General features: G+C 42.8%; 1 protein-coding gene across 1 annotated transcript in view; it reads right to left on the bottom strand.

Annotated features, from left to right (window-relative positions):
- Positions 1–705: 705 nt before the first annotated feature.
- The window catches only part of UQCC1 (ubiquinol-cytochrome c reductase complex assembly factor 1), a 537036-nt gene continuing 509954 nt past the window's right edge, over positions 706–27787 (bottom strand). The window contains exon 10 of the mRNA XM_086932310.1: positions 706–1539. Within this exon, the coding sequence (XP_086788436.1) occupies positions 1405–1539 (135 nt within the window). The 3' untranslated portion in view covers positions 706–1404. The remainder of the gene's footprint in view (positions 1540–27787) is intronic.

Below are 27787 nucleotides of genomic sequence, written 5' to 3'. Positions count from 1 at the left end.
GAAGGCTAGCACGTGTATTAGCAGTGTTTCTTGTTGCTGTCAATTAGTGGAAGAGGGCCTGGAAGGGGAATATTAATCAGATTGCATATCCCCCCAGGTAACATTTGCCAAAGGGTTGGAACCGAAAGTATATGGTGGACACAATGTCCCTTGTGAATCTGACAAAAGAGAAAAGAAGTGTGGGAAAAAAACTCTCAGAAGCCTGCCAATGTGGGTAAAAAAGAGGAACTGATGTCATAGGCTATACTGACACCTTATATGGAATTTCGGAATTTGGAATTGCATGGATTCTCGGTATCACTTCCCGAACCTTCTTGCTCCATGTGTGGCATTGACAGTGCTGTCTGACGCCAGTGACATACTATTGCTAGAAACAAAGCTGGGCACAGTGTGGTGCCTGGGAGAAAGTTCATATAAGGAATCAGTGGCAGTGAATAACCATTAACATTTAGGTTTTCTTGAAATGCAGAGTAAATCAGTTTTCCTATAATAGGTACATTGATTGTGAGGATCATGGCATGAAGCTTACACTTTGAGCAGCCTCACACACGTTTACATTAATCACTATCTCTTGCTTAACATTTGCTGAGCAGGCCGAACAGACTTTGTTGTTGCAAAATTAAGCCCATCTATCAAAGGACATGCATACCACCACAATACTGTACATACATGCATGTGCATTACGGAAAGAAAAAAACAAATTCGTGAATTCTTTTGGGGTTTAATTCCTGTGCAGACCGTTGATTCACTTGTCCATTTGTAATACCATACTGTTTCCATTGGTCATGAAACTGTGGACCTTAACAGCTGAAACACACCCATGCACAAGTTACATCTTTTCTATAATATACAGTTCAGAGTACACTTCTACAAAGGTTGCTCCCACAAAATAAAGAGACTAGTTAGATTTAGCGCTCTCTCTGATAGTTTTGTTTTTTGGGAACTCTTTTCGCAGCTTATCAAGTAGTAAGTCTTTTGACATTGCGGAAATCGGAATAATTTAATCATGTGGGGAATACTTGGTGACTATAGATAGGAATACTTATAAGAATGTAAATACTTCTTTCATCAACTTTAATTACGTTTACCATCAGAAAACAGGGAGCATAAGGTCGAGGTACCATGTGTAGTTGAACTATTAGTTCGAGTAAACAAGGATCTTTAACGGAAGACCATCATTACAAAATGCATAATTCTTAGGTTCACAACATATTAACTACTGTAAGAAAATCCACGCATTACACCCCTGTATATACCCTACAAAATAATAAAAATATATTATTTTCAAGTTTTATATTTCAAGAGTAAATATTATTTCCTTTTCTCCATCCATATTCCGAGGCAACAGCTTCACATTTATGCACTGAACATTTCCAAATACAGAGAGGGCAGACAGTTAATTTCTCAGAGGCCTTCATCATTGTATGTTGGCAAAGATGGTTTTAAGATACTTTGGGCGTCTGTCTCCACAAGGGGGCGCCAGGTCACATCACCAGTTAATAGGAGATCTTCTCCATGTATTGAATCTAGGTACTGCATCTGAGAAGCAACAAAAAAATGTCATTCTTCAGATTCAAAATTTGCTGTAATAAAATAGAGTACTTTTTTGTCGTTAGAAGTAATTTTATTAGGATTTATACAATTCTCAAAATCATAAAACTAAAGAAAACACCAATCTGGCATTTCGTGGTTTTAATTTGTATTAAACAAAGGATCCCCTGGGCCAAATAAATCCCGAAAACAGAGACGGCAGGTTGAATACTGCTTTAAAACCCATGTGGCTCTAGGGACGTAACTATTTAGAGTCATGATTTACTGGTTTATGGTGAACTTTAGTTCAAAGTCCCTAACTCAGAGCTGCGCTTATGGCATTCGTCATGTTAAACAGATTCACGATTTAAGAAATAGAGTACATTTATAGACCAGGTCCCCAGAATTACTGTACATGCCTATGTATGCTTTAGCTCAATAAATAATGCATTAACCATATGAACATTACGGGTCATATTAATTGACCCAGGTCATCAAACAAGAATTGCTCTGCAGGGAATTTACACAGGATTTTACTGCATGTCAAACAAACCCTGCAGCGTTGCTACACAGTGTAAAAATGCCAGCAATTAACCTGGGATATGATGCAAGGGCACTCGCTGAATACGGTATAACAAATATGCTATATGCAATCACATTAACAACACGTCTAACTTGTGCGATTGACAAACAAAAAGCAACATTTTAACAAAACGAAATTAAGATAAGCATATTTCTCTAACTCTGTATGCACTCACCCGCCAAATTATTTCGAATAACTTTAATGGCAGATAGTCTACCCTCCAACACACATTTTTGGCACACACACATTTTTACAAGTGCACCCTCCAGCACACAAGGTTCGAGGACACACGTGAGGAGCTTAGTTCACCCTTCAGCCCGGCAGAACCGGAGATCACACTCGTTTAAATGCAGCTGTGCTGATGGGCTCTCTGTGGGAGGGTACGAAAGCTGGAGCCACGCCTGCTGTGCTGAGCTCCTCTAGGGAGTTCATGACATCCAGAAGCTGCTGGGTGCATAAACAGTTACTCTGGGTCCCGGCATCTGGAATTCTGGAGTAAATCTTGCCGCCTGCTGCACACCGGCCACAGGGAGAATCACTCACCGCCGGACGCCACTCCGCTCCTGGGGCCCTGACGCTGTGGTCTCGCCGCTGCACACCATCGCGGCGGCTGGAGACTACAGCTCCCAGAGGGCAGTGCGACGACTTCCGGCCGGCCACTTCCTGCCGCTGCGCGCCCGGAGGCGCTACTTAAACAGGGAGTCCCCTCCGCGTCGCGGACGCGCGCGGACGGCGCAGGGCGAAGCCCGGGCAAAGGGCGGGCCCTCTGAGGCCCTCAGAGGTCATCAGTGGTCGGGCGGGCCACCCATCTAACATTCCCCGCGAAAGGTGAGCATTCCATCTGGCTAACAAAATGGGCGACTGTAACGCTATTAGTAACATCACTGATGTAATTACCCAGGGCGCAGAAACCTCTGCATCTCTCATTACATCTTTTGAGACATTGATAGACACTGCTTTCAATGAGATCGTCGAAACTGAGAGGAGGTTCTCTATGGGTGCACTTACCACTAACCAATTAAGTGCAACAGGCAGTTTAAATGGTAATATGCACATAATCCCTGAAGTCATCGTGGTTAAACCACCACATTCTGCTGTTAGTGTGCCCATTGTCCTTGAGGACGAAAATACTATTACGTATACAGCCCCAGTCACAGCTCCAGACCCTGCCTCATTATTACCAACTACTGAGGTTACTGAGAACACAGGAGCTAAGCGAAAAAGGGGCCCAGTAAAATTAACACACAACAAAAGGAAGCAGCCCCCTAGGAGTGCTAACCAACCAACACCACAAAGCATGTGGAGCAGGGGAAAGAAACAGAAACAAAATCAACACACAGTATCCGTGCAGGACCAATTCCATCTGGGTGATGTCGTAGTTATAAATAACGACGGTTCAAATTCAATTTCTATTTCCACTCAGACTGAATTCCTCAATGCAAATAGTTACCATTCCAAATCAGAGGGGAATCTTATTGAGACCATTGCGGATACAATTTTTAAGCAACTTGAAGGTAAAATGATCAAACAATTTAATAATATTTTTAAAAGACTTGACAGACTGGAAAATGTAATCAAAAATGATGATGCCAAGAGAAAAGGCACAGTGTGTTTGAATAAATTAAGATGTGAACGCCTGTTAAAAGACCTGGAATCCACCACCCGTGCGCTTACTAGCGGCGATCATATCACAAATAGGGTTAAGGAATCTCAGGCTGCCACTAATCTACCCACGACTATAACATCTGTGGCGACCAAAAGCATAAGAGGAAGTAATCCGCCTGACTCCTTGACTAAATTTCTTTCGCCTCCCAATATTGTTACCAGCGCCCCTGATTCTTCGATTAAATCTTCCTCCCCTCCCAATGTTGTTACCTGCGCCTCAAAGAATAATCATAAAAGTAACTCTGTTACAGGCACTACAATGCAGAAGGCTTCCACAAATTCCAGCCAGCGTCACAATAAGACCCCACATGAAGACACCAGGCCTGTCAAACACCAAGGCCCTGCCTTACATCTTCCACCTGAGGCGTGTCCTTACGTCTTAGTTCTGGCTGGCATTCCACCTCTCAGGGAAGGGCAAGGAGAATCGTGGGTTCAATTGCACAACAAATGTATCGACTGGTTAACGAAGCACAAGGGAGTGGGTTATGACATCTCCAAAGAAATTATATCCACACGCCGAGTAACTTGGGTAGGTCCTCTTTTTAAAAACATTAATGGGGACTGTATCGTAATTAATTTCAGGAATCTGGGCACTGCGAAATTTTTGTTAAATAAAAACTTTGTTCAACATGGCCCATCCACTGTGGTGACCCCTTTACTGTTAAATTACTTTTACCGTCCTCCACACAAAATGATGCAGCCCCCACCTGTATTCCCATTACATAACAGGTTCTCAATACTTCATGACCTGGGAACATTGGATTGACTGTCCCCCACTATTGAAGAACCTGTCTCTGTGTGTTTTGCTCTTGACCATACAGCTGACCATACAGTGGAAATATTATCTGAGGTACCTCCGCCAACACCCAAGACTTTTTCACTTGAAACATCACGTGAACAACAGGGGCATATTACAACAACACTTTCCCTAGGAATTGACCAGGGCCCTTGCTTGAGGCCAGTTAAAAATCTGTCAATCCTTAGTTGGAACATTGCCGGCCTAAAGGCCAAGATGGAAATTACCTCCTGGAAGGACTGGGTCAACCGCCATGATGTATTAATGTTTCAAGAAACCTGGTGTATTGATGACTTGTTATTTGAGGGGTACAGCTGCCATAATAGGATTGTTTTGGCCCCCCCTTTAGGTCGTCCTAGTGGGGGACTTTCTATCTGGGTCAAAATATCTGCAGAAGTTAAAGTTGATATACTCCAAACCAATTGTCCAAGTTTCATGGCATTATCATACACCCAAAGGACAAGGCTATGTTTGATCAATTTCTACAATAACGACTTTTTGTCCCAACCTAATCGCAATTTTATTCTTTTATTTGATTTTATTGATGGAATTATGGATGGACAGAAACATGGGAAATTTGACGGCATCTGTCTAGGAGGGGACTTCAATGCCCTTATACATTCTAGAAATCCCCCATGTAGAAGAGGTACAGAACTGTCAAATCTCCTTGCAAATAGAGATCTTGTACATTGCATGGAGTACGTTGGCACGGAAACCAGTGCTGCTCCATTTCCCACTTTTATTGGTCATGGGGGCGGTACTACAATTGATTATGTTTTTGTTTCACCTCCTGTCGCTAACGCTTTAACAAAGGCTGAAGTTGTATGTAAAGTTTATAGCGACCATTTCCCTATTGTAATTCACTTACTACTTCCGAGGGGTAAGTGTTCACAGAATGAAATAGGTGCAAGAAACCTGGAGGTTTCGACTGACAAATTGAGGGTAATTTGGAGGGGCGTGGATAACAGGGGAATCCTAGCAAAAATCATTAAAAAACACCCAGTTCTGATTGATAATTGTCTCACTACTGATGACAACGGGGTCAATATAATTACATCATTTAGTGAACTCTGCTCTGTAATAAAAAGTGAGATTTCCAGACCTGCCTCGAGGAAATCTGAGGAAACACCTAGATGGTTTGATGCCTCTTGTTCTAAGGCAAATAGGAAGTTGAGAGCTGCCCTAAAAGCCGAACCTAGGGATATTCCCCAAATAAGGTTACTCAGAGCAGAGTACAAATTTACCCTACGTACTAGATCTAATGAACTGCTTAAGACCCACTGGGGTTCCCTGGCACGCTCGGCCGAATTGAAAGACACTACTGGGTTTTGGAGGGAGGTAAAGAAGATAAGATCTATAGGCTCAAATTTAACGGCAATCAACTGTAACATCACCGGACCTACGTGGGTTGAACATTTTGCTAAAATTTATGCCACACCAGACAACCCCGCTTCAACCTTCCTCCCCTTAAGCCCCCTTAATATTTCTGTGTCTGAGGTTGAGGATGCCATATCTGAAAGCGCAGGAAATAAAGCGCCCGGCCCTGATGGGCTCTCAATTGATCAGTTAAAGTGCGAGCTTGACTTCTGGGCTCCACTGCTATGTAATGTCTTTAATAATTTAATGAATGAACAAATCCCAGAAACATGGTCTTGTAGTACAATCGTCCCCATTTTTAAGAAAGGCGACAGACTGGACCCCGGGTGCTACCGCCCCATTTCGTTAATCGATAACACCTTGAAAGTTCTGGGGAGGGTTATCTTTAAAAGGATTAGAACCTGGGCGGATGAAAGTAAGATTCTACATCCCAGCCAGCTAGGTTTCCGTAGCAACGTTGGTACGGTGGAACAATGTTTGAACCTGAGTTTGATTATGGCAAAATATAATACTGCTAAGAAATCCCCTGTATATTTTGGTTTTATGGACTTAAGTTCTGCATTTGATTTTGTTAACCAATCCCGTCTATGGTCCATCCTTCTTGATTATGGTTTGGATGATTATTTGGTCCACTTTTTAGCTTTTTTACATAGTGATCTAAGAGCACGTGTGCGTATTAACCAATCTGGCGAAGACTCTGACGGCATTAGCATTGGCAGGGGGGTCAGACAAGGGTGCGTGTTGGCCCCCCTCCTCTTTATTCTTTATATTAATAATTTGAGTTGCTCGCTGAGTATTTTATCAAAAGATGTACCCCATGTTAATGGAGTCCCTATACCTACCCTCCTTTACGCCGGCGATGCGGTTCTAATGGGCCGCACACCAAAGGCACTTCGCACTTTAATCTCAGGCTTTGTCCATTTTATGGCAGACTTAGGCCTGACCACTAATTTAAAAAAATCCTTAATCATGAGCTGTGGCCCCAAAAAATATAAAATTGCTGAGATTAAATCAGGGTCAAATGTCTTGAAAAGCACTTGCACTTTTCCCTATCTGGGGCTGCTATTTTCAAACACTGGTTCGTGGCAAGCACATGTATCTTATGCTAGGAATAAGTTGGGTAAAGCCATAAACTGTGTCACCTCCCAGAGACAACCCAACTATGCTGATGTGATTACACCACTAGTTAAGATCTACCAAACCCAATGCATCCCAACTGGTACTTATGGCGCCGAGGTTTGGGGTTATACAAACTGTACCCATATCCAAACCGAAGAAAACAGGTTTTGTCGGAAGGTGCTGGGTGGGGTTATTTGTTCCCCTCACTATGTATGCCACAATGAACTAAACATCTCATATATAGAAGATTTTGTAAGATCTAGACCAGCACTCTTCTGGCTAAAGATATGGATTAACCCAGCTGCCACTCTAACCCGTGATATAATCTTGGACTGTTTAAAATGCGATAGGGCACACTGTATACCATGGTTAAAAGCTGTAAAAGACTGCCTTGATAGCGTAGGACACGTTTTTTTGTTTACCTCACCCAGTTTAATAAATCGCTCTCACAAGACTATTATCCACAGGGCACTATATCATTTGTATAGAGAAGAGCGGGAAAGGAAGAACCTGTCAAAGTGCACTGTTATAAAATACATGGGCTATTCTGAACCTCACATTAGACATCCAGGCCCCCCACACAGGTATTTATGCTTAACTCTTGGTAGATGGAATAGGAGCTTACTGTTTCGCTTTCGAGATGGGAGTATAGTAAACTTACTAAACTTCCCTTTGGGTTACAACAAACACTTAGAAACCCTGTATTGTCCATGTAACCCTAATACGAAACAGAGCCTTATGCACTTTTTGTTTTTCTGTGGTTTTTATAAAAACCTTTCTCCTCATTACTTAATGCCCTATTGTAGAAAACATGAATTGACTAACTTTAGAATAGCTTTGAGGTCTTTTTTATTACTGGGATCAGACGAAGTAATATTCAGGGTGAGCTGCTTCCTTAAAGCTGCCGTTAGATCACGAGCCACTTTATATATTGATGTATAACATCCGCACATTGCACTTTATAATTCCTTTTTTGTACATTCTGCATCTTTGTACATTATTAATGTGGACCCACTAACGATGCTGGTATTATTCATCCATTTTTTAACTATGTCTGTTAGAAATTATTTTAATTGTATATAGTGTTGTTTTTAGTAAGGAGGGACAATCTGTGTGTAAATGTGAAATTGATTCATTGGTCTTAAATCTGTTTGCCAGCTGTCATATCATTGTATTGTATTGTTTTGATAGTATTTGTTTGTACTTTTATGGATGTTTTTATTCCGAATAAAGATCTTTTGACTTGACTTGACTTGGAATTCTGGAGAGCCCGAGATGTCCATGTGTGATCAAGCGCCTAGCATGTTGGAGGTGCAGGAGTTGCTTCTAACAACATTGCACCTCTGTTGACACGTGACTTGCAGGCAGGTGCATGTTTGACGAAGGCTTCTGCTTTACTGTTTTCTTTTGTGTGCCTAACTTCTTCAGTTTAATATATATATATCTATCTATCTATCTATCTATCTATCTATCTATCTATCTATCTATCTATCTATCTATCTATCTATCTATCTATATATATAGATATCGATTCCGTCTGGCCCAGATGCGGAGGCTCTCAGGCGCTCTGCGGTGGTGCACGCGAGGCGCAGCAGGACCCGCTGCGTTGAAATCATTCGGTTTATCCACAAGGGAAGGTTTTTTCCTCATGCACTCCCGTGTGTTAGAAATCAGGAAACCACACCGGGTTTAAGTTGAATTCGCAATTTTCTTCCTTTTATTTATACAGCATCCAGCAAAACCTAACGCGTTTCGGTCTCTACGGAGACCTTGCTCACAGGTTAGTATCTTGTGGTAATAGTTTGTGTTAAATAAACAAAAGTGAAAAGGGGTAAACACTATGGCATTACATCACTTCCTGTTTGCAATATAGTGTTTCTGGGACATGTAGTTTGTGATAAATTAACCAAAAATTAAACATATTTTTTATAGAATTTCTTTGAACATAAATTAGCACTGACATCTGACAACCTTGTCAGTATTGCTCACGAAGGTATTTAGGTCAATTAATAACATACCGCTACCATGTTGAGACCCTCTAGTGGGTTCCTTCAATTCAATGTACAATACATACCGCCTAAAGACGATTTTATACCAAAAAAGATAATTTTTGGGGATCAAATGAGAAATTAATTATGCATGTTCAGGCACAATTGAGCCCTCCAGTGGGCAAACAAGCTATTGTGTGTATTACTGCATACATTCATGCTTGAAAAAGATTTACAACTACATGTATTAATGTCCCAAATAAACAAAAAATTACTTGTGGGTTCAATTAGTTAAGGAATTAAAAATTAGAGTCAGCATCACTTCCTGTCTGATCAATGAATCAAAATTGCTTTACAAGTGGCAATGCAGTTCTTCATCCTGATTATGCCCAAATGGGCTGAGGGTCCGAAAGTTCATGATATGTTTGGACTCCTTTTGCCTCAATACCAGTTCACGATCTCCACCTCTCCGATTCGGTCCAACACTTTCGATTCCATAAAAAACTAGGGACTTCCAATCACCCTTGTGTTCTTTTTCCATGTGTCTGGCCATGGCGTTGCTGCGATCACAGTTGACAGTTGCACGGACATGTTCTAAAATTCTCAGTTTGAGTTCTTTTTTGGTGCTCCCAATGTATTTTTGGGAGCATGGACATTCAAGGGCATATATCACAAATTGAGTTTTGCAGTTGATTAGTTGTTCAATTTGCCATGTTTTTTTGTTGGCCATTTTTATTTCTTTAGTCGTTTTTGCGATGCAGCATACTTTGCATCCTGAACATTTGAAAAAACCTTTCGGTCTTCGCCAGGCTTCTGGTTTTTTTAGTTCTTGAAAATGGCTGTGTATTAATTTATCCTTTAGATTCTTTGCCCTTCGGTAAGTTACATTCGGATGATCACCAACAATTTGAGACACTGTAGGGTCCATGTGAAGAATATGCCAGTTTCTTTTGAGAATCCTTATGATGGATCGGTTGGCCGTTGAATGCGTGGTGATGAATCGTATCTTTTCTGGTTCAACTTCTGTTGGTTTTTGTTTGTCTTTCAATAGCTCACTTCTGTTGATCATTGTAGAGCGGTTCGAGGCAATTTGTATCCATGTCGGATTGTATTTTCTTTTTAAGAATCTAGTTTTTGCTAATTCTTGATGTTTTTGACAGTCATTGTCATTCGAACATATTCTTTTGATCCGGAGGAACTCTCCATACGGAATGTTTTGTAACAAGCTGGATTGATGAAAACTTTGTGCATGTAGCACCGCATTTGTCGCTGTACTTTTGCTGTGTAACGTGGTGTGTAGTACATTATCTTTGACAAAGATTTCCGTGTCAAGAAACACGACCCTAGAATCACTGATCGTGTAAGTGAAATGCAAACCAAAATTAGAGTTGTTCAAGATTTTAAAATAACTTTCAAATTCCTCATTTGTTCCTTCCCATATCAGCAGCAAATCGTCAATATATCGCAACCATGCTATGGTTTTTTGAACTGCTTGGTCATTTTCTGATCTCCATGCCCATGTCTTTTCCCATTGTCCCATTGTTAAACAGGCATACGAAGGGCTAAAAGAAAAGCCCATCGCAGTGCCTTTTGCTTGTCGAAAGATTTCATTTCCAAATAGGAAGATGTTTTGCTCCAGGCACATAGAAATCATGTCTAGCAACATGTTATTATGATCTGCAAGTTGTATGCTTCTGTCCTTAAGGAAGGCTTTACATGCCTCCATGCCAATTTTGTTTTCAATGTTTGAATATAATGATATCACATCCATTGTTATTAATTTGTAGGTGGGTTGCCATGGGGTATCCTGAAGTTGATACTAAACTAGATTTATGGCTTTCACAAAAACTATTGGACCCTGAGGAATATAAATACTTACAAACCAAACATCCCAAAATGGCAACAATTTATTTCCTGCCTAAAATCCACAAACATGCCACTAGACCACCAGGCAGACCTATAATCTCTGCCAAAGGGGCATTATTGGAACCCATTGCAAATTACATCGATGTATTTCTATTACCCTATGTAAAAAGTTTAACATCATACATCAAGGATACGGGCGATATGCTCAGAAGACTTCAGGATTGACATGATTTCTATGTGCCTGGAGCAAAACATCTTCCTATTTGGAAATGAAATCTTTCGACAAGCAAAAGGCACTGCGATGGGCTTTTCTTTTAGCCCTTCGTATGCCTGTTTAACAATGGGACAATGGGAAAAGACATGGGCATGGAGATCAGAAAATGACCAAGCAGTTCAAAAAACCATAGCATGGTTGCGATATATTGACGATTTGCTGCTGATATGGGAAGGAACAAATGAGGAATTTGAAAGTTATTTTAAAATCTTGAACAACTCTAATTTTGGTTTGCATTTCACTTACACGATCAGTGATTCTAGGGTCGTGTTTCTTGACACGGAAATCTTTGTCAAAGATAATGTACTACACACCACGTTACACCGCAAAAGTACAGCGACAAATGCGGTGCTACATGCACAAAGTTTTCATCAATCCAGCTTGTTACAAAACATTCCGTATGGAGAGTTCCTCCGGATCAAAAGAATATGTTCGAATGACAATGACTGTCAAAAACATCAAGAATTAGCAAAAACTAGATTCTTAAAAAGAAAATACAATCCGACATGGATACAAATTGCCTCGAACCGCTCTACAATGATCAACAGAAGTGAGCTATTGAAAGACAAACAAAAACCAACAGAAGTTGAACCAGAAAAGATACGATTCATCACCACGCATTCAACGGCCAACCGATCCATCATAAGGATTCTCAAAAAAAACTGGCATATTCTTCACATGGACCCTACAGTGTCTCAAATTGTTGGTGATCATCCGAATGTAACTTACCGAAGGGCAAAGAATCTAAAGGATAAATTAATACACAGCCATTTTCAAGAACTAAAAAAACCAGAAGCCTGGCGAAGACCGAAAGGTTTTTTCAAATGTTCAGGATGCAAAGTATGCTGCATCGCAAAAACGACTAAAGAAATAAAAATGGCCAACAAAAAAACATGGCAAATTGAACAACTAATCAACTGCAAAACTCAATTTGTGATATATGCCCTTGAATGTCCATGCTCCCAAAAATACATTGGGAGCACCAAAAAAGAACTCAAACGGAGAATTTTAGAACATGTCCGTGCAACTGTCAACTGTGATCGCAGCAACGCCATGGCCAGACACATGGAAAAAGAACACAAGGGTGATTGGAAGTCCCTAGTTTTTTATGGAATCGAAAGTGTTGGACCGAATCGGAGAGGTGGAGATCGTGAACTGGTATTGAGGCAAAAGGAGTCCAAACATATCATGAACTTTCGGACCCTCAGCCCATTTGGGCATAATCAGGATGAAGAACTGCATTGCCACTTGTAAAGCAATTTTGATTCATTGATCAGACAGGAAGTGATGCTGACTCTAATTTTTAATTCCTTAACTAATTGAACCCACAAGTAATTTTTTGTTTATTTGGGACATTAATACATGTAGTTGTAAATCTTTTTCAAGCATGAATGTATGCAGTAATACACACAATAGCTTGTTTGCCCACTGGAGGGCTCAATTGTGCCTGAACATGCATAATTAATTTCTCATTTGATCCCCAAAAATTATCTTTTTTGATATAAAATCGTCTTTAGGCGGTATGTATTGTACATTGAATTGAAGGAACCCACTAGAGGGTCTCAACATGGTAGCGGTATGTTATTAATTGACCTAAATACCTTCGTGAGCAATACTGACAAGGTTGTCAGATGTCAGTGCTAATTTATGTTCAAAGAAATTCTATAAAAAATATGTTTAATTTTTGGTTAATTTATCACAAACTACATGTCCCAGAAACACTATATTGCAAACAGGAAGTGATGTAATGCCATAGTGTTTACCCCTTTTCACTTTTGTTTATTTAACACAAACTATTACCACAAGATACTAACCTGTGAGCAAGGTCTCCGTAGAGACCGAAACGCGTTAGGTTTTGCTGGATGCTGTATAAATAAAAGGAAGAAAATTGCGAATTCAACTTAAACCCGGTGTGGTTTCCTGATTTCTAACACACGGGAGTGCATGAGGAAAAAACCTTCCCTTGTGGATAAACCGAATGATATATATAGATATATATATATATATATATATATATATAGATATAGATATATATACATATACATGACTGATGCCAGGGTAGTCACGTTTATTGGAAGTCAAACAGGAGAAGGGATTGCACCAAGGGGGCGTCTTGGCACCCACTTTGTTCTCCCTTTTTATTAATGAGGCTGCCACATTTTTAGCCTTAACACCCACTGATAAACCCGACCCTTGCTGGCTCTAACGTCCCAATTCTTATGTTTGCCGATGAAACCATTATCATTTCCAAGACTCATAGTGGATTACAGCGTGCGTTGGCCTTGCTTGAAGATTTCTGTAAACTCAGAGGGTTTAAGATCAACGCCGACAAAACAAAACTTATGTCTTTTAATAAACACCCATCATACGGGGGAAAATCACCATGGAGGTGTGGCACTAGAGGAAGTAGATGCATTTACATACCTAGGTGTCACCATGGAGAAAAGGATGAAATGAAGATCCCATATTGAAAAAATTGAATTAAAGCAACAGGGGTGCTCTAAGTAAAGAATTTAGCCTGTCCCTGACCAAACCGGTTAGTCCTGTATTACAGATATGTAATGCCAAGGTAATTAGCTCAGTTTTACATGGCTCGGAACTATGGGGGTATGGAAATCTTGCATAGTTCACCATTGCTGAAAACAAATTTAGTGCAATCTCCAGTCTCCCCAAAAGCACTCCTTCACTCCCAATGCTTAATGACATGGGAAGGCATTCACTGGCAGATATAGCGAGGTTTCGTCCCTTACTATACTGGCGTCAAATTTAGGTCACACTGAGCTATCCACCTTCACAAGCGGACTCAGGGATCTCCTAGATGCTGATTGCCACCATAAAATAAGCTGGCTCAGAGATATCAAGGGGGCACTGACTTCAATGGTTCTGAACTATCTGTGGGAGAATCAGACTAACTTTCTGCCTGTGCCCAAAGATGTACTGAAGAATAAATACTGGGACATGGAGGGTCAAAACAATAGCAGACTGAGTGATAGTACTAGGTTGACTGGGAGGTTCTTGATTGCTAAACCGTACCCCATCTTGAACCATACTGGGATATAATCTCCAAGCCCCTTGACCGTAAACTCTATTTTCAATTCCGAGTCAGTATCCTACCCTTAAAAACGTTTACTGCAAATTGGTCAGTACCGGGAGACAATAAGTGCCCATATTGTGCTGAACACACAGAAACATACCCATATGTTCTCTTTGTATGTTCTGCCTATGCTACCGCGTGAAAGATCTGGCTAACGTCTATATGTAAGAACTTGGGCACCAGGCAAAGCAGCAAAGTTTTAAGAATTCTGCAGACTGACCCCTTGCTTCATTATGCTGTTCCCCTAGCCAAATTTCTAAAGTGGGTTTAGTGCATCAGATAAAAAACTGCATCAATTGAGAATAATTTAGCACCTCCGTTGAAGTATTAATTTGACCTTCAAAGGGTGATATTTGAATACCACTGTTTTAAACTTTTTACTATTTGCACTTTATAACGCTTTTAATACGTTTTAACCTTTTTATCTTTATCCATGCCTGGAGTTTTATTATACGTCTGATTTTATTGATTTGATACATTTTATAGGCTACCTTCCACCTTGTGTTTTGAGGTTAGTGCCACTCTGAGTTGTGTTCTCTTATTACATTATAAATCATGTTGCTACTGTATATAGTGTACGTTTTGTGATTCCATGGTGGTATTATTGATGAGAATGTCGACTTTAATAAAAAAAAAATATGATGAAATGATTTATTTTGCTCTTATTACCTGTACATATTGATACATATTGATTTGTAAGATCAATCTAGTAGCTAAATGATGTATTCTATGTTGTACTTGCTTTTATGACAATATTGTCGAAGTAAAGCTCTTTGAAGTGAAGTGAGTCTGATTTATAGAAACATCCAAATAGGTTTCTGAACAAAGAGACTAAAAGTGCCAAAGTAAGTTGTAGGTTGGACGGTGTGGAAGAATCTAAAGAAGAAAAAATACACTGCCAGTTTGTCACTTTCATACTCGCTTCAATTATCTTTGCAGATTGTCTGTTCGAAACATGGGATTTCCTACCAATGTTCCAATTTTTAGGTTTCGCCTGGGGCACGGAGCTTTAGCTCCGCCCCCAGGAGAAATCTTTAGTTTTCAGTATGGGGGACTTGAATCTGCCCATTCTTCCATTGGCTAGCTCCATAAATGGAGGCTAGCCATTGGAAGATGGATCTGTCTGTCAAGGCAAGATCAGATTCGTGGGCATTCCCGAGATTTTTTCCATCTCCGCCCCTGCGATGTCGTCATAGCGGCGGTGGGCGGAGTTTCGTTTTTTTTTTTTAGGGTTTGTTTTTGTCATTCCATGCCGACCACGGCCGCCGGAGGAAGCCCAGGTGAGTGCTTGTTTTTAAATCTTGCCTTCCCGCCCCCTCCTCCCCGTGTGTCCGATCCGCCCCCCTCCCCGTGTGAAAGTGATTTGTTTCTGGAGCTCGGCTCGGGTCCATTCCCGCCCCCTCCCGCTGTCCGTGTGTCTGTTCCCGCCCCCCCCCCCCCCTCCCGCTCGGAAGTGCATGTGCAGTTGCTCGTTCGACTCGGGGGTGGTTCTGTGTATGTACTTGTTAGCGTTGCATTAGCATGCAGAAATGCATCCAGGGGCAGTCACCGGATCAGCTCCAGTTGCTCTGGTGTCCTTGGCATTCCTGTGATTGCTCTTTTAACTGAAAGTCAGACAAGAAACAATCACTGGTGGTGACGGTTGTCACTTGTCGTCATCATGGAGGCTGACATCTCGGGATTGCAGTGGGTAGGTGCAGAGAACGATTCGCCATCCTCTAAGAGTACTTCTCGGGGAGCTTTATGCCCCAGTTCTAATGTCAGAGTGGAGCCCATATAGCGCTACCTCGTCGGAGCCCTTTTAAGAACTGCCATCTCAGACAGACGATGTGGAGTGAACTACCAATAGAGGGTAACGAGGCGGGACATAAAATGTTAAAAGCTTGCAAGACGTGCCGCACAGACCTGTAGAACTGAAAGCAAAAAAAAGGGGGTGGGGGCGCAGGGAAACGATGAATGACAGGGCACAGCCAATTGGAGTGGAAGAGGCGGGACCAGGGCGTGATAGGGGCGCGGCCTATGTAGATAATAAGGCGGCTCTTGAACACCTGAGGAATGAAAGGGGGGAGCGGTCGCCAAAAATAGGTGGGCGGGGCAAGGGCGGCCAAAGACCGACCGCCAGTGCAGATTGACAAACTCTATCAGCTGTTGAGGTCTTGAGCCCAGCCAGTGACCCCCTGAGCATTGGGAGGCAATACGCGCAGAGAAGGAAGAACGCGTGTACTACCAGTCCAGCGAGGTTGCTGGCTTAGTACAGCGACAGAGGTGCCTAGACACGGAGAGGGAGGCGCTATACAGGCATTTCCTGCGTGAGCCCAGCAGCGTGGTTCATTGGTGTCATTTGGGCACAAAAACCGAAGGGACATCTTGACAGAGGTGCCTAGACACGGAGAGGGAGGCGCTATACAGGCATTTCCTGCGTGAGCCCGGCAGCGTGGTTCATTGGTGTCATTTGGGCACAAAAACCGAAGGGACATCTTGACAGAGGTGCCTAGACACGGAGAGGGAGGCGCTATACAGGCATTTCCTGCGTGAGCCCGGCAGCGTGGTTCATTGGTGTCATTTGGGCACAAAAAACGAAGGGACATCTTCGCTGTTCGGAGGAGTCCGCTGCCAGTGAAAGAAACGGTGCTTCCCAATTCCATGAGTGGAGGGGGTGTATCTGGGAGAGTGAGTGTGTGCTTCTAGGTGAAGAGGGAGGCCCCTAGATTACAGAGGTGGGCCAAGCTAATTTATTTATTTGTTACATATATTAATTGCATAAGAGGAAGGACGAATGCGTCTCCGTGTGTGGTGTTTTTTTTCTCGAGCGAGGTAAGCTGCTGTCGGTGTGTACTGAGGAAGGAAGCTGTTAATGCGTTTACTGATTAGTACGATGCTACATAGAGAAAGTGGAGGCTTAGGGGGGTAAAGTGCTTCTTGTGTGTAGAGTTCTGGATCTTTCAGCTAGGTAAGGGGCAACTCTGTTGAGAAGGGGATGCCTCTGAGACGTAAAGTCCTACAGCTGGAACAGTCACTGGTAAGTTGCTCTAATATGCGCTTCACCCCCTTGAATAGATCCTTTGCACATACCTACACACCACAATCTGACCTGCCAGTAGCATGCAGGGTCTGTAGCTTTGTTTCTTCTCACCTGTCCTGCACTGAGAAGGTCTGAGCATCTAAGCTGCACAAATTCACCTGCATTGGTCAGTGACCTACGACTCATTTTTTTCCGTCTTAAAAGTCCGGCCTTGCTTCCTGGCTCATTGATGGAACCTCCATTGTGCACTTGGGGCCTGCATCACCCATCTGAAAGGGCGCCACCACTGGTCACAAGTTCCACAGCCAGTGTCTAATTTTAACTGGTGGCTTCAGGTGGTGGCCCAATGGCACTTATTTTTGGGGACCAGTACTCATTTTTTGTTTTCAGACTTTGACCCAGAGCAAGAGAGAGGAAACACATGCAAGGGGAAGGGAGGAGAAAGAGAAATACGGACAATGACAAAGGGACAAAGCAGTGATGATAAGAACCTGAAAGCGTGAGATAACGAGGCAGAGTTTCTGGTGGTGGATTAGAGATGCATGAGGTGGAATCAAAACTATGGAGCCTTGGTATTCGCCACCCTCAATATTCAGTAGCTCTGGCCGCAGAGTTATGAGCAGAAATGTGGAACTTGGCTCTTAATTCCTTTACAAATAAAGTACTGACCACAGCAGACTTTCAGAAAGTTTTCCTTGAGCACATTCTGTATCCTCTATCTGCTTTGCTTTTGACTAGGCACTGTGTGTGTGTTTTTGTTAAGGATCTAACTAGTAGTAATGCACATACTTTTAAGGTTCCAAGTGGGTTGATAGTTTGTTTTAGTTGATGGGCACCTAATTTGACAGCCACCACCACTGCTATCCCAAAACATCTATTCCTGTTCAGCTACAATGGCCCCGAGGTCAGCCGCCACCCTCCCAGGGGAACACTTCTCCTTCGTCAGTCGTACTGTGAAGGTCCTGCTCTTCTTCTTCAATATGCTCTTCTGGGTAAGTGCTATTCATGCTATTAGTCCTGTTATTTGAACAGAGTGTGTATGACATTATGAAATGTCATAGGAAGCAGCCCTTGCTTGTCTTTTCTATACTATATGCATTCAGTCATATGTGAATTTGAAGTGTGTTGTAGTTTGTGAAGTAACATTGATCACGGGGTACAGTAATACTGGACTCAATTGCAGACTAAGTTCATGGCATATTTATTATGTAAACATAGTGCATGTTTTTTATTGGTGCAATAATGTATGCTAAACATATTGGTTTCAACTGACGTTAAACAAATTTGGGATAAATGCTTAGATAGGGGACCTCCGCAGCTGCAACATTATTCAGAGCCAATGCCATCCTCAAAGTCGCTTGGATCCTTTTCTGAAAGACTCCCAACAACAGTAAAACCTCAAACAGCTCCATGTCACACCAAGACATATTGACCGTAATAATCTGACCACTTTTATTAAAGACCCTTTTACGCATCCTAGGTGGATTACACTCCGGGGTGTCGCTGCTGAACTGTTTTATTACCTGCACAATCTGTTCTTTCGGCTTTGATGGTATCCTTCAATTTACTCAGTTGTTGACTGGCATCTACTCATCCTTTCCTGCCTCCCATCCACTAGCTTTCTAAGGTTCACTATTAACACTCGTAAGAACATTTGATTATGATGCATCAAAATGATTGCCGTTGGTTTAGTCACATTTGTATTGTATACTTTTACTCTCGCTCTACTTCATCTTGGCTTCATTCAACTAGATCTTGATATGTAACTAAAGTAGCAAAATATTTAATAGTGTGCCAAACAGCCGACTGGTTTGGTATGTGCAAATACATTGCTATACTATGTCATCCTATTCCTTTCTTCTTTTCCTTTGTCCCATTTCCCATGTACCTTCATGAACCACCTTATTAAAAATGCACAAAAAAAACACTTTAAATGATTTCCCTCATAAGGGATTTCAAAGGTGAGAAGAAAAGTAATTATGGGAGCCTGTGCAAAAATCCCTTATTTGGTAAACTGATGGATAGACCCAAGTAACTACTAAAATGCCAGTGGTCTTGTGGCAAAGGTATTAGTACAAAAAGCTCACAAGGAGAATCAAATCCAACAAAAGTTACGTAAAATTTTATTGGAATGATGACCTAATCTTGGAAAACGTTATATGAATATCTGCGTTGACTAAACTGTCTACAGAGTCAGAATAATATTGTTTATTGCTGTAGTGTAAACTCATTATATATTTTGTAGATGCCTTGGTTCCCGCTGGTGTGGGTCAATTATGTGTCACTCCCATTAATATTCATTTGAACATTTCAAGAAATATTACAAATGATTTTACACATTAATGGGAAATAACAATACTTGTACTTTATTACTCTATAATTTTTAACTTGACACTTAGACCATATCCTTCTGCATGAATCAATGAGTTGTATATGAATTCAATGTAGCAACCCGTTCCCTTTCATTGTGAGACGGTAGCACATGGGATAATGCTTTTGTTCCATTTTGGTACATACTCTTAGTTTAGAAGCTTTTTCTACTTGCATTAGTCCATCAAGGGCATCGTAATTAAAAATATACTAAAGTTTGGACACCCGTCAGCCTTTAATTGCACCAGAGACAATCTTTCTTGTGCGAGGGAGGTTGTTCCAGTGCAACATTTGCCAAATCCTTCCTACACGGAGAAATGGCTTTCTCCAAAGAGGTCAATTTGTTACAAGTCTAGCTCTATGCCAGTGCTAGAATGAAGCTGTCATATTTTAGTGGCATTAACTAGAACTAACTTAATTCCCCTACCCGATAAACCTCACCTTTTGTTGAAGCATTTAAAATACACAGACCATTTATTTTCCTTTCTGCAGAACTCTACATCATGCTGTTCAGCCAACACAGTCGTTATTTAGCCTATTTCAACCAGAGTTTGTTGACCGATTCTGTAATGCCTACATTTACTGAGCAGCTCTGAGACCGTATGCAGTGTGATCCATTATTTAAGCGGATCTTCTAGATATTTGTGGATCAACCAGGAAACGTTTTAGTTATTTATATAGGACTCATTTACAGTTTGTGCAAAAACATATTTTTGGAAGCAGGTGCTTTCTGCAGTACCGGGCAAGCTTAGCATTTCACATTGTCACTTATGAGAAAAAGGAGGGGATGCTTGATTTTACAGGATGGCATGGGGTGATAGCTTTGCAAATACATAGTGGGCAAAAGCATGATGAAGAGACATGACAAGGGTGGGGAGGGACTATTGTAACAGAAGCAGAAACACAGAGAGAAGTAATGGGAAAGCATCGGGTGGGGACGAATGTAGACAGAAGTAAAGGACGCACAATGAGGATCAGCACAATGTGTAGTTATGGTGGTCCTGAGTGGTCTCCCCCAAAGATGAATCTGTGCCATACTAACAACCTGTTAGATGTGGTATTGTGCACCTGATGCGCTGTTTGTGGTTATTCTGCCACAGCTAAACTATTGATACTGGGCCCGCTACAGCCAGGCTACATGGGACTGCAGTTGGGTGTTGCAACTAATTTACAGTTTCCATTATCTCACAATTTGGCCCCAACAATTCTCCCTGACACTTTGTTTGCTCTATAACAGGCTTTTCCAACGAGTAGCTCATGAGCTACTGGTAGCTCTCCAGCTACCTGTAAGTAGCTCCCCTGTGTGCAGCCCAGCCTACTATATTAGACGCTTTTGCTTGGTTGAATAATATACATATACCAACATTGAGGTTGTATATTAAGTAGGAAAATGTGTTTATTTTCAGAACTCATAAGCTGATATTTTTAGAAAATTAGATGAATTTCCCAAATATATTTAAAGATGATATCCCACTGTTTTTTAGATCTATTTTAACTGCAATTTTTAACAAATGTTATTCAAAATATTTTTTAAATATTTTTATAAAATTATTGTATGTATGTATTTTCATGTTCTTTAATGGTATCTTTTTAAGTACCGAATAAAGATAAATTTGAATTTGAGGGATAAATCATGTGGCATTGGAGAGATGTTTTGCAAATGTTTTTACCTCTGTGCCAGAGGCATTGTAGCTATGGATGTTAATTATTACCTATGTAGAGGCATCCCATATTGACAAAGCCTTTTGTTTAATTTCTGCTGGCACCATTCCTGATGCACTGAGGTGATCACTGCTAGTAATCTTGCATATAGTGGCCACTTATGTAATCTTGTCTTATGTGATCCCTTTTACAACACTAATAATAAAAGCAGCTCTTCAGAATTTCCATTGGATATAAATAACTACAGAAAAGGTTGGAGACCCTTGCTCCATAATGTTCAAGGGTGGTGATGCTTGTGCAGCCCCTCTCATTTGTGAATTTGGAATGACGCCTTTACAGGTCCTCTTGGTCAATTGTTTTCTAGGGGGCAAGCCCTTTAAATGTGTGCACACCTATTCCATCCTACATTTTAATTGTGAGTCTCTGTTATCTAGCAACGCAATCAGCATCTTGGTGTCTACTGGAGGTGCACCAGGTATATTTTTACCTGCAGAACACCAACATCTATCTGTCTGGGGTTCATTCAACGTGCACTCCGCCCCCACCCCCTCTATGCTACATGGGGACTGGCTGTTGGTGGCAGCTGGGAGCCTAGTGGAATAAGATTGGTATGGGAGCCCGTATACCTGTTAGTTCTAGCTGTTCCAGTGGGCAGCAATATCACCAGCCTCATGTGCTTTGAATTGACATCTGCAGAAGCTACTGTTTACTTGTCAGTTCACGCTTTGCCCTTTTAGGTTTTGACTAGCAAATGCATGCGTACGAAGTACGCATGCGCTAGGAAAAATCTTATGATCTGTGTGTGGAGTCGGGTAACAGCCCCCTCCTCCCATTGGCTAGCTCCATAAATGGAGGCTAGCCATTAGGAGAGGGCTCTGTCCATCAATCTCGGACCAGATTCGGGGGCGTTCCCGAGAATTTTTGGCTTTTGGCTACGTCAGCCGAAAGCCTGAGTTCTCGGGAACACCCCCGAATCTGGGCCGGCATTGACGGCACCTGTGGTCTCCTCTTCGCCTCTCCTCCCCCTTGACCCTGTGAAAGCCCAGGATCTTCATGATAGTTGCTGGGTCCATCACAGACTGTGGTGAGAGCATAAAGTGCGCTGAAGGCATCATCCAGCCTAGTGGGGGATCCCTTGTGTCTTCAAGAACGTGATGCAGGCGGCCAGATTATGGTTGTCTGACTCCCAGAGCTCTGGTGACCAGCATTTTGGCAGACTATGTAAAATATAAAAGAAACGTGCACAACCGCCATTGCCTCTGCTTGCTTATAGCAAGGGTGGAACGGGATGCCGAATTTCCATCACACAGAGTGTAATGTTGTGCATTGTGAGCATGCCTTTGTGAAAGATATGTAAAGAGTTGGCTGAGCCACCACGTTAAACAAAAGAAAGGGGGGCGGCCGATATTGTTAAAGCTATAATAAAAAAAACAAATCCAAAGATACGAGGTATGCGCTGGCCGTGGAGCGAGGACGGTAGGGAGCAACTTTCAACAGCAGCTTTTAACAAATGTCATCTCCTCTGCATGTCGTGCCTACTACAGCAACTAGGAAAGACATTAACAAAATAGTGCTAATTAAACGTAAATAAAACGTACACCAGAAGAACACATGTAACCAGGGCAGTCCTCATGGGAGGCTGTAACAGGAGAGAAGGAGGGACTACTAAATAAGTAAACCAATGAAAACCAATCTAAAAGACACTCATAGGAGCCAATAAGTGCAGAGTGCAGATTCAGAGTGCAGATTCAGAGTGCAGATTCAGAGTGCAGATTCAGAGTGCAGATTCCATTCAGAGTGCAGATTCCATTCAGAGTGCAGATTCCATTCAGAGTGCAGATTCCATTCAGAGTGCAGATTCAGAGTGCAGATTCCATTCAGAGTGCAGATTCCATTCAGAGTGCAGATTCCATTCAGAGTGCAGATTCAGAGTGCAGCTTCAGAGTGCAGATTCAGAGTGCAGATTCAGAGTGCAGATTCAGAGTGCAGATTCAGAGTGCAGAGTGCAGATTCAGAGTGCAGATTCAGCGTGCAGATTCAGAGTGCAGATTCAGCGTGCAGATTCCATTCAGAGTGCAGATTCAGAGTGCAGATTCAGCGTGCAGATTCCATTCAGAGTGCAGGTTCAGAGTGCAGATTCAGAGTGCAGAGTGCAGATTCAGAGTGCAGATTCAGAGTGCAGATTCAGAGTGCAGATTCAGAGTGCAGATTCAGAGTGCAGATTCAGAGTGCAGAGTGCAGATTCAGAGTGCAGAGTGCAGATTCAGAGTGCAGATTCAGAGTGCAGAGTGCAGATTCAGAGTGCAGAGTGCAGAGTGCAGATTCAGAGTGCAGAGTGCAGATTCAGAGTGCAGATTCAGAGTGCAGATTCAGAGTGCAGAATGCAGGTTCAGAGTGCAGATTCAGAGTGCAGAATGCAGATTCAGAGTGCAGAATGCAGATTCAGAGTGCAGATTCAGAGTGCAGAATGCAGATTCAGAGTGCAGATTCAGAGTGCAGAGTGCAGATTCAGAGTGCAGAGTGCAGATTCAGAGTGCAGATTCAGAGTGCAGAGTGCCGATTCAGAGTGCCGATTCAGAGTGCAGATTCAGAGTGCAGATTCAGAGTGCAGATTCCATTCAGAGTGCAGATTCAGAGTGCAGATTCAGAGTGCAGAGTGCAGATTCAGAGTGCAGATTCAGAGTCAGAGTGCAGATTCAGAGTCAGAGTGCAGAGTCAGAGTGCAGATTCAGAGTGCAGATTCAGAGTGCAGATTCAGAGTGCAGATTCAGAGTGCAGAGTGCAGATTCAGAGTGCAGATTCAGAGTGCAGAGTGCAGATTCAGAGTGCAGATTCAGAGTGCAGATTCAGAGTGCAGATTCAGAGTGCAGATTCAGAGTCAGAGTGCAGAGTCAGAGTCAGAGTGCAGAGTCAGAGTGCAGAGTCAGAGTGCAGAGTCAGAGTGCAGAGTCAGAGTGCAGAGTCAGAGTGCAGATTCAGAGTGCAGATTCAGAGTGCAGATTCAGAGTGCAGATTCAGAGTGCAGATTCAGAGTGCAGATTCAGAGTGCAGAGTGCAGATTCAGAGTGCAGATTCAGAGTGCAGATTCAGAGTGCAGATTCAGAGTGCAGATTCAGAGTGCAGATTCAGAGTGCAGAATGCAAGTTCAGAGTGCAGATTCAGAGTGCAGAATGCAGATTCAGAGTGCAGATTCAGAGTGCAGAATGCAGAATGCAGATTCAGAGTGCAGATTCAGAGTGCAGAGTGCAGATTCAGAGTGCAGAGTGCAGATTCAGAGTGCAGAGTCAGAGTGCAGAGTCAGAGTCAGAGTCAGAGTGCAGAGTCAGAGTGCAGAGTCAGAGTGCAGAGTCAGAGTGCAGAGTCAGAGTGCAGAGTCAGAGTGCAGAGTCAGAGTGCAGAGTCAGAGTGCAGAGTCAGAGTGCAGAGTCAGAGTGCAGATTCAGAGTGCAGATTCAGAGTGCAGATTCAGAGTGCAGATTCAGAGTGCAGATTCAGAGTGCAGATGCAGAGTGCAGATTCAGAGTGCAGATTCAGAGTGCAGATTCAGAGTGCAGATTCAGAGTGCAGAGTGCAGATTCAGAGTGCAGATTCAGAGTGCAGATTCAGAGTGCAGATTCAGAGTGCAGAGTGCCGATTCAGAGTGCCGATTCAGAGTGCAGATTCAGAGTGCAGATTCAGAGTGCAGATTCCATTCAGAGTGCAGATTCAGAGTGCAGATTCAGAGTGCAGAGTGCAGATTCAGAGTGCAGATTCAGAGTGCAGATTCAGAGTGCAGATTCAGAGTGCAGAGTCAGAGTGCAGAGTGCAGATTCAGAGTGCAGATTCAGAGTGCAGATTCAGAGTGCAGAGTGCAGATTCAGAGTGCAGATTCAGAGTGCAGATTCAGAGTGCAGATTCAGAGTGCAGATTCAGAGTGCAGATTCAGAGTGCAGATTCAGAGTGCAGAGTCAGAGTGCAGAGTCAGAGTGCAGAGTCAGAGTGCAGAGTCAGAGTGCAGAGTCAGAGTGCAGAGTCAGAGTGCAGAGTCAGAGTGCAGAGTCAGAGTGCAGAGTCAGAGTGCAGATTCAGAGTGCAGATTCAGAGTGCAGATTCAGAGTGCAGATTCAGAGTGCAGATTCAGAGTGCAGATGCAGAGTGCAGATTCAGAGTGCAGATTCAGAGTGCAGATTCAGAGTGCAGATTCAGAGTGCAGATTCAGAGTGCAGATTCAGAGTGCAGAGTGCAGATTCAGAGTGCAGAGTGCAGATTCAGAGTGCGGAGTGCAGATTCAGAGTGCAGATTCAGAGTGCAGATTCAGAGTGCAGATTCAGAGTGCAGATTCAGAGTGCAGATTCAGAGTGCAGATTCAGAGTGCAGAGTGCAGATTCAGAGTGCAGATTCAGAGTGCAGATTCAGAGTGCAGAGTGCAGATTCAGAGTGCAGATTCAGAGTGCAGATTCAGAGTGCAGAGTCAGAGTGCAGATTCAGAGTGCAGATTCAGAGTGCAGAGTGCAGATTCAGAGTGCAGATTCAGAGTGCAGATTCAGAGTGCAGATTCAGAGTGCAGATTCAGAGTGCAGAGTGCAGATTCAGAGTGCAGATTCAGAGTGCAGAGTGCAGATTCAGAGTGCAGATTCAGAGTGCAGATTCAGAGTGCAGATTCAGAGTGCAGATTCAGAGTCAGAGTGCAGAGTGCAGATTCAGAGTGCAGATTCAGAGTGCAGATTCAGAGTGCAGATTCAGAGTGCAGATTCAGAGTGCAGATTCAGAGTGCAGATTCAGAGTGCAGATTCAGAGTGCAGATTCAGAGTGCAGAGTGCAGATTCAGAGTGCAGAGTGCAGATTCAGAGTGCAGATTCAGAGTGCAGATTCAGAGTGCAGAGTCAGAGTGCAGAGTCAGAGTGCAGATTCAGAGTGCAGAGTGCAGATTCAGAGTGCAGATTCAGAGTGCAGATTCAGAGTGCAGAGTGCAGATTCAGAGTGCAGATTCAGAGTGCAGATTCAGAGTGCAGATTCAGAGTGCAGATTCAGAGTGCAGAGTCAGAGTGCAGATTCAGAGTGCAGATTCAGAGTGCAGAGTGCAGATTCAGAGTGCAGATTCAGAGTGCAGATTCAGAGTGCAGAGTGCAGATTCAGAGTGCAGATTCAGAGTGCAGATTCAGAGTGCAGATTCAGAGTGCAGATTCAGAGTGCAGATTCAGAGTGCAGATTCAGAGTGCAGAGTGCAGATTCAGAGTGCAGATTCAGAGTGCAGATTCAGAGTTCAGAGTCAGAGTGCAGAGTCAGAGTGCAGAGTCAGAGTGCAGATTCAGAGTGCAGATTCAGAGTGCAGATTCAGAGTGCAGAGTGCAGATTCAGAGTGCAGAGTCAGAGTGCAGATTCAGAGTGCAGATTCAGAGTGCAGAGTGCAGATTCAGAGTGCAGATTCAGAGTGCAGATTCAGAGTGCAGATTCAGAGTGCAGATTCAGAGTGCAGATTCAGAGTGCAGATTCAGAGTGCAGAGTGCAGATTCAGAGTGCAGATTCAGAGTGCAGATTCAGAGTTCAGAGTCAGAGTGCAGAGTCAGAGTGCAGAGTCAGAGTGCAGATTCAGAGTGCAGATTCAGAGTGCAGATTCAGAGTGCAGAGTCAGAGTGCAGAGTCAGAGTGCAGAGTCAGAGTGCAGAGTCAGAGTGCAGAGTCAGAGTGCAGAGTCAGAGTGCAGAGTCAGAGTGCAGAGTCAGAGTGCAGGGTCAGAGTGCAGAGTGCAGATTCAGAGTGCAGATTCAGAGTGCAGATTCAGAGTGCAGATTCAGAGTGCAGATTCAGAGCGCAGATTCAGAGTGCAGAGTGCAGAGCGCAGATTCAGAGTGCAGATTCAGAGTGCAGATTCAGAGTGCAGATTCAGAGTGCAGATTCAGAGTGCAGATTCAGAGTGCAGATTCAGAGTGCAGATTCAGAGTGCAGATTCAGAGTGCAGATTCAGAGTGCAGATTCAGAGTGCAGAGTGCAGATTCAGAGTGCAGATTCAGAGTGCAGATTCAGAGTGCAGAGTGCAGATTCAGAGTGCAGATTCAGAGTGCAGAGTGCAGATTCAGAGTGCAGATTCAGAGTGCAGATTCAGAGTGCAGATTCAGAGTCAGAGTGCAGAGTGCAGATTCAGAGTGCAGATTCAGAGTGCAGATTCAGAGTGCAGATTCAGAGTGCAGATTCAGAGTGCAGATTCAGAGTGCAGATTCAGAGTGCAGATTCAGAGTGCAGATTCAGAGTGCAGATTCAGAGTGCAGATTCAGAGTGCAGATTCAGAGTGCAGAGTGCAGATTCAGAGTGCAGATTCAGAGTGCAGATTCAGAGTGCAGAGTCAGAGTGCAGATTCAGAGTGCAGATTCAGAGTGCAGATTCAGAGTGCAGATTCAGAGTGCAGATTCAGAGTGCAGAGTGCAGATTCAGAGTGCAGATTCAGAGTGCAGATTCAGAGTGCAG

The sequence above is a fragment of the Lissotriton vulgaris genome, chromosome 7 (genome assembly GCF_964263255.1).
Source record: "Lissotriton vulgaris chromosome 7, aLisVul1.2, whole genome shotgun sequence".
In the NCBI taxonomy this organism is placed as follows: Eukaryota; Metazoa; Chordata; class Amphibia; order Caudata; family Salamandridae; genus Lissotriton; species Lissotriton vulgaris.
Note: the sequence above shows the minus strand (reverse complement) of the source record. Positions and strands in the feature narration are given on the sequence as shown.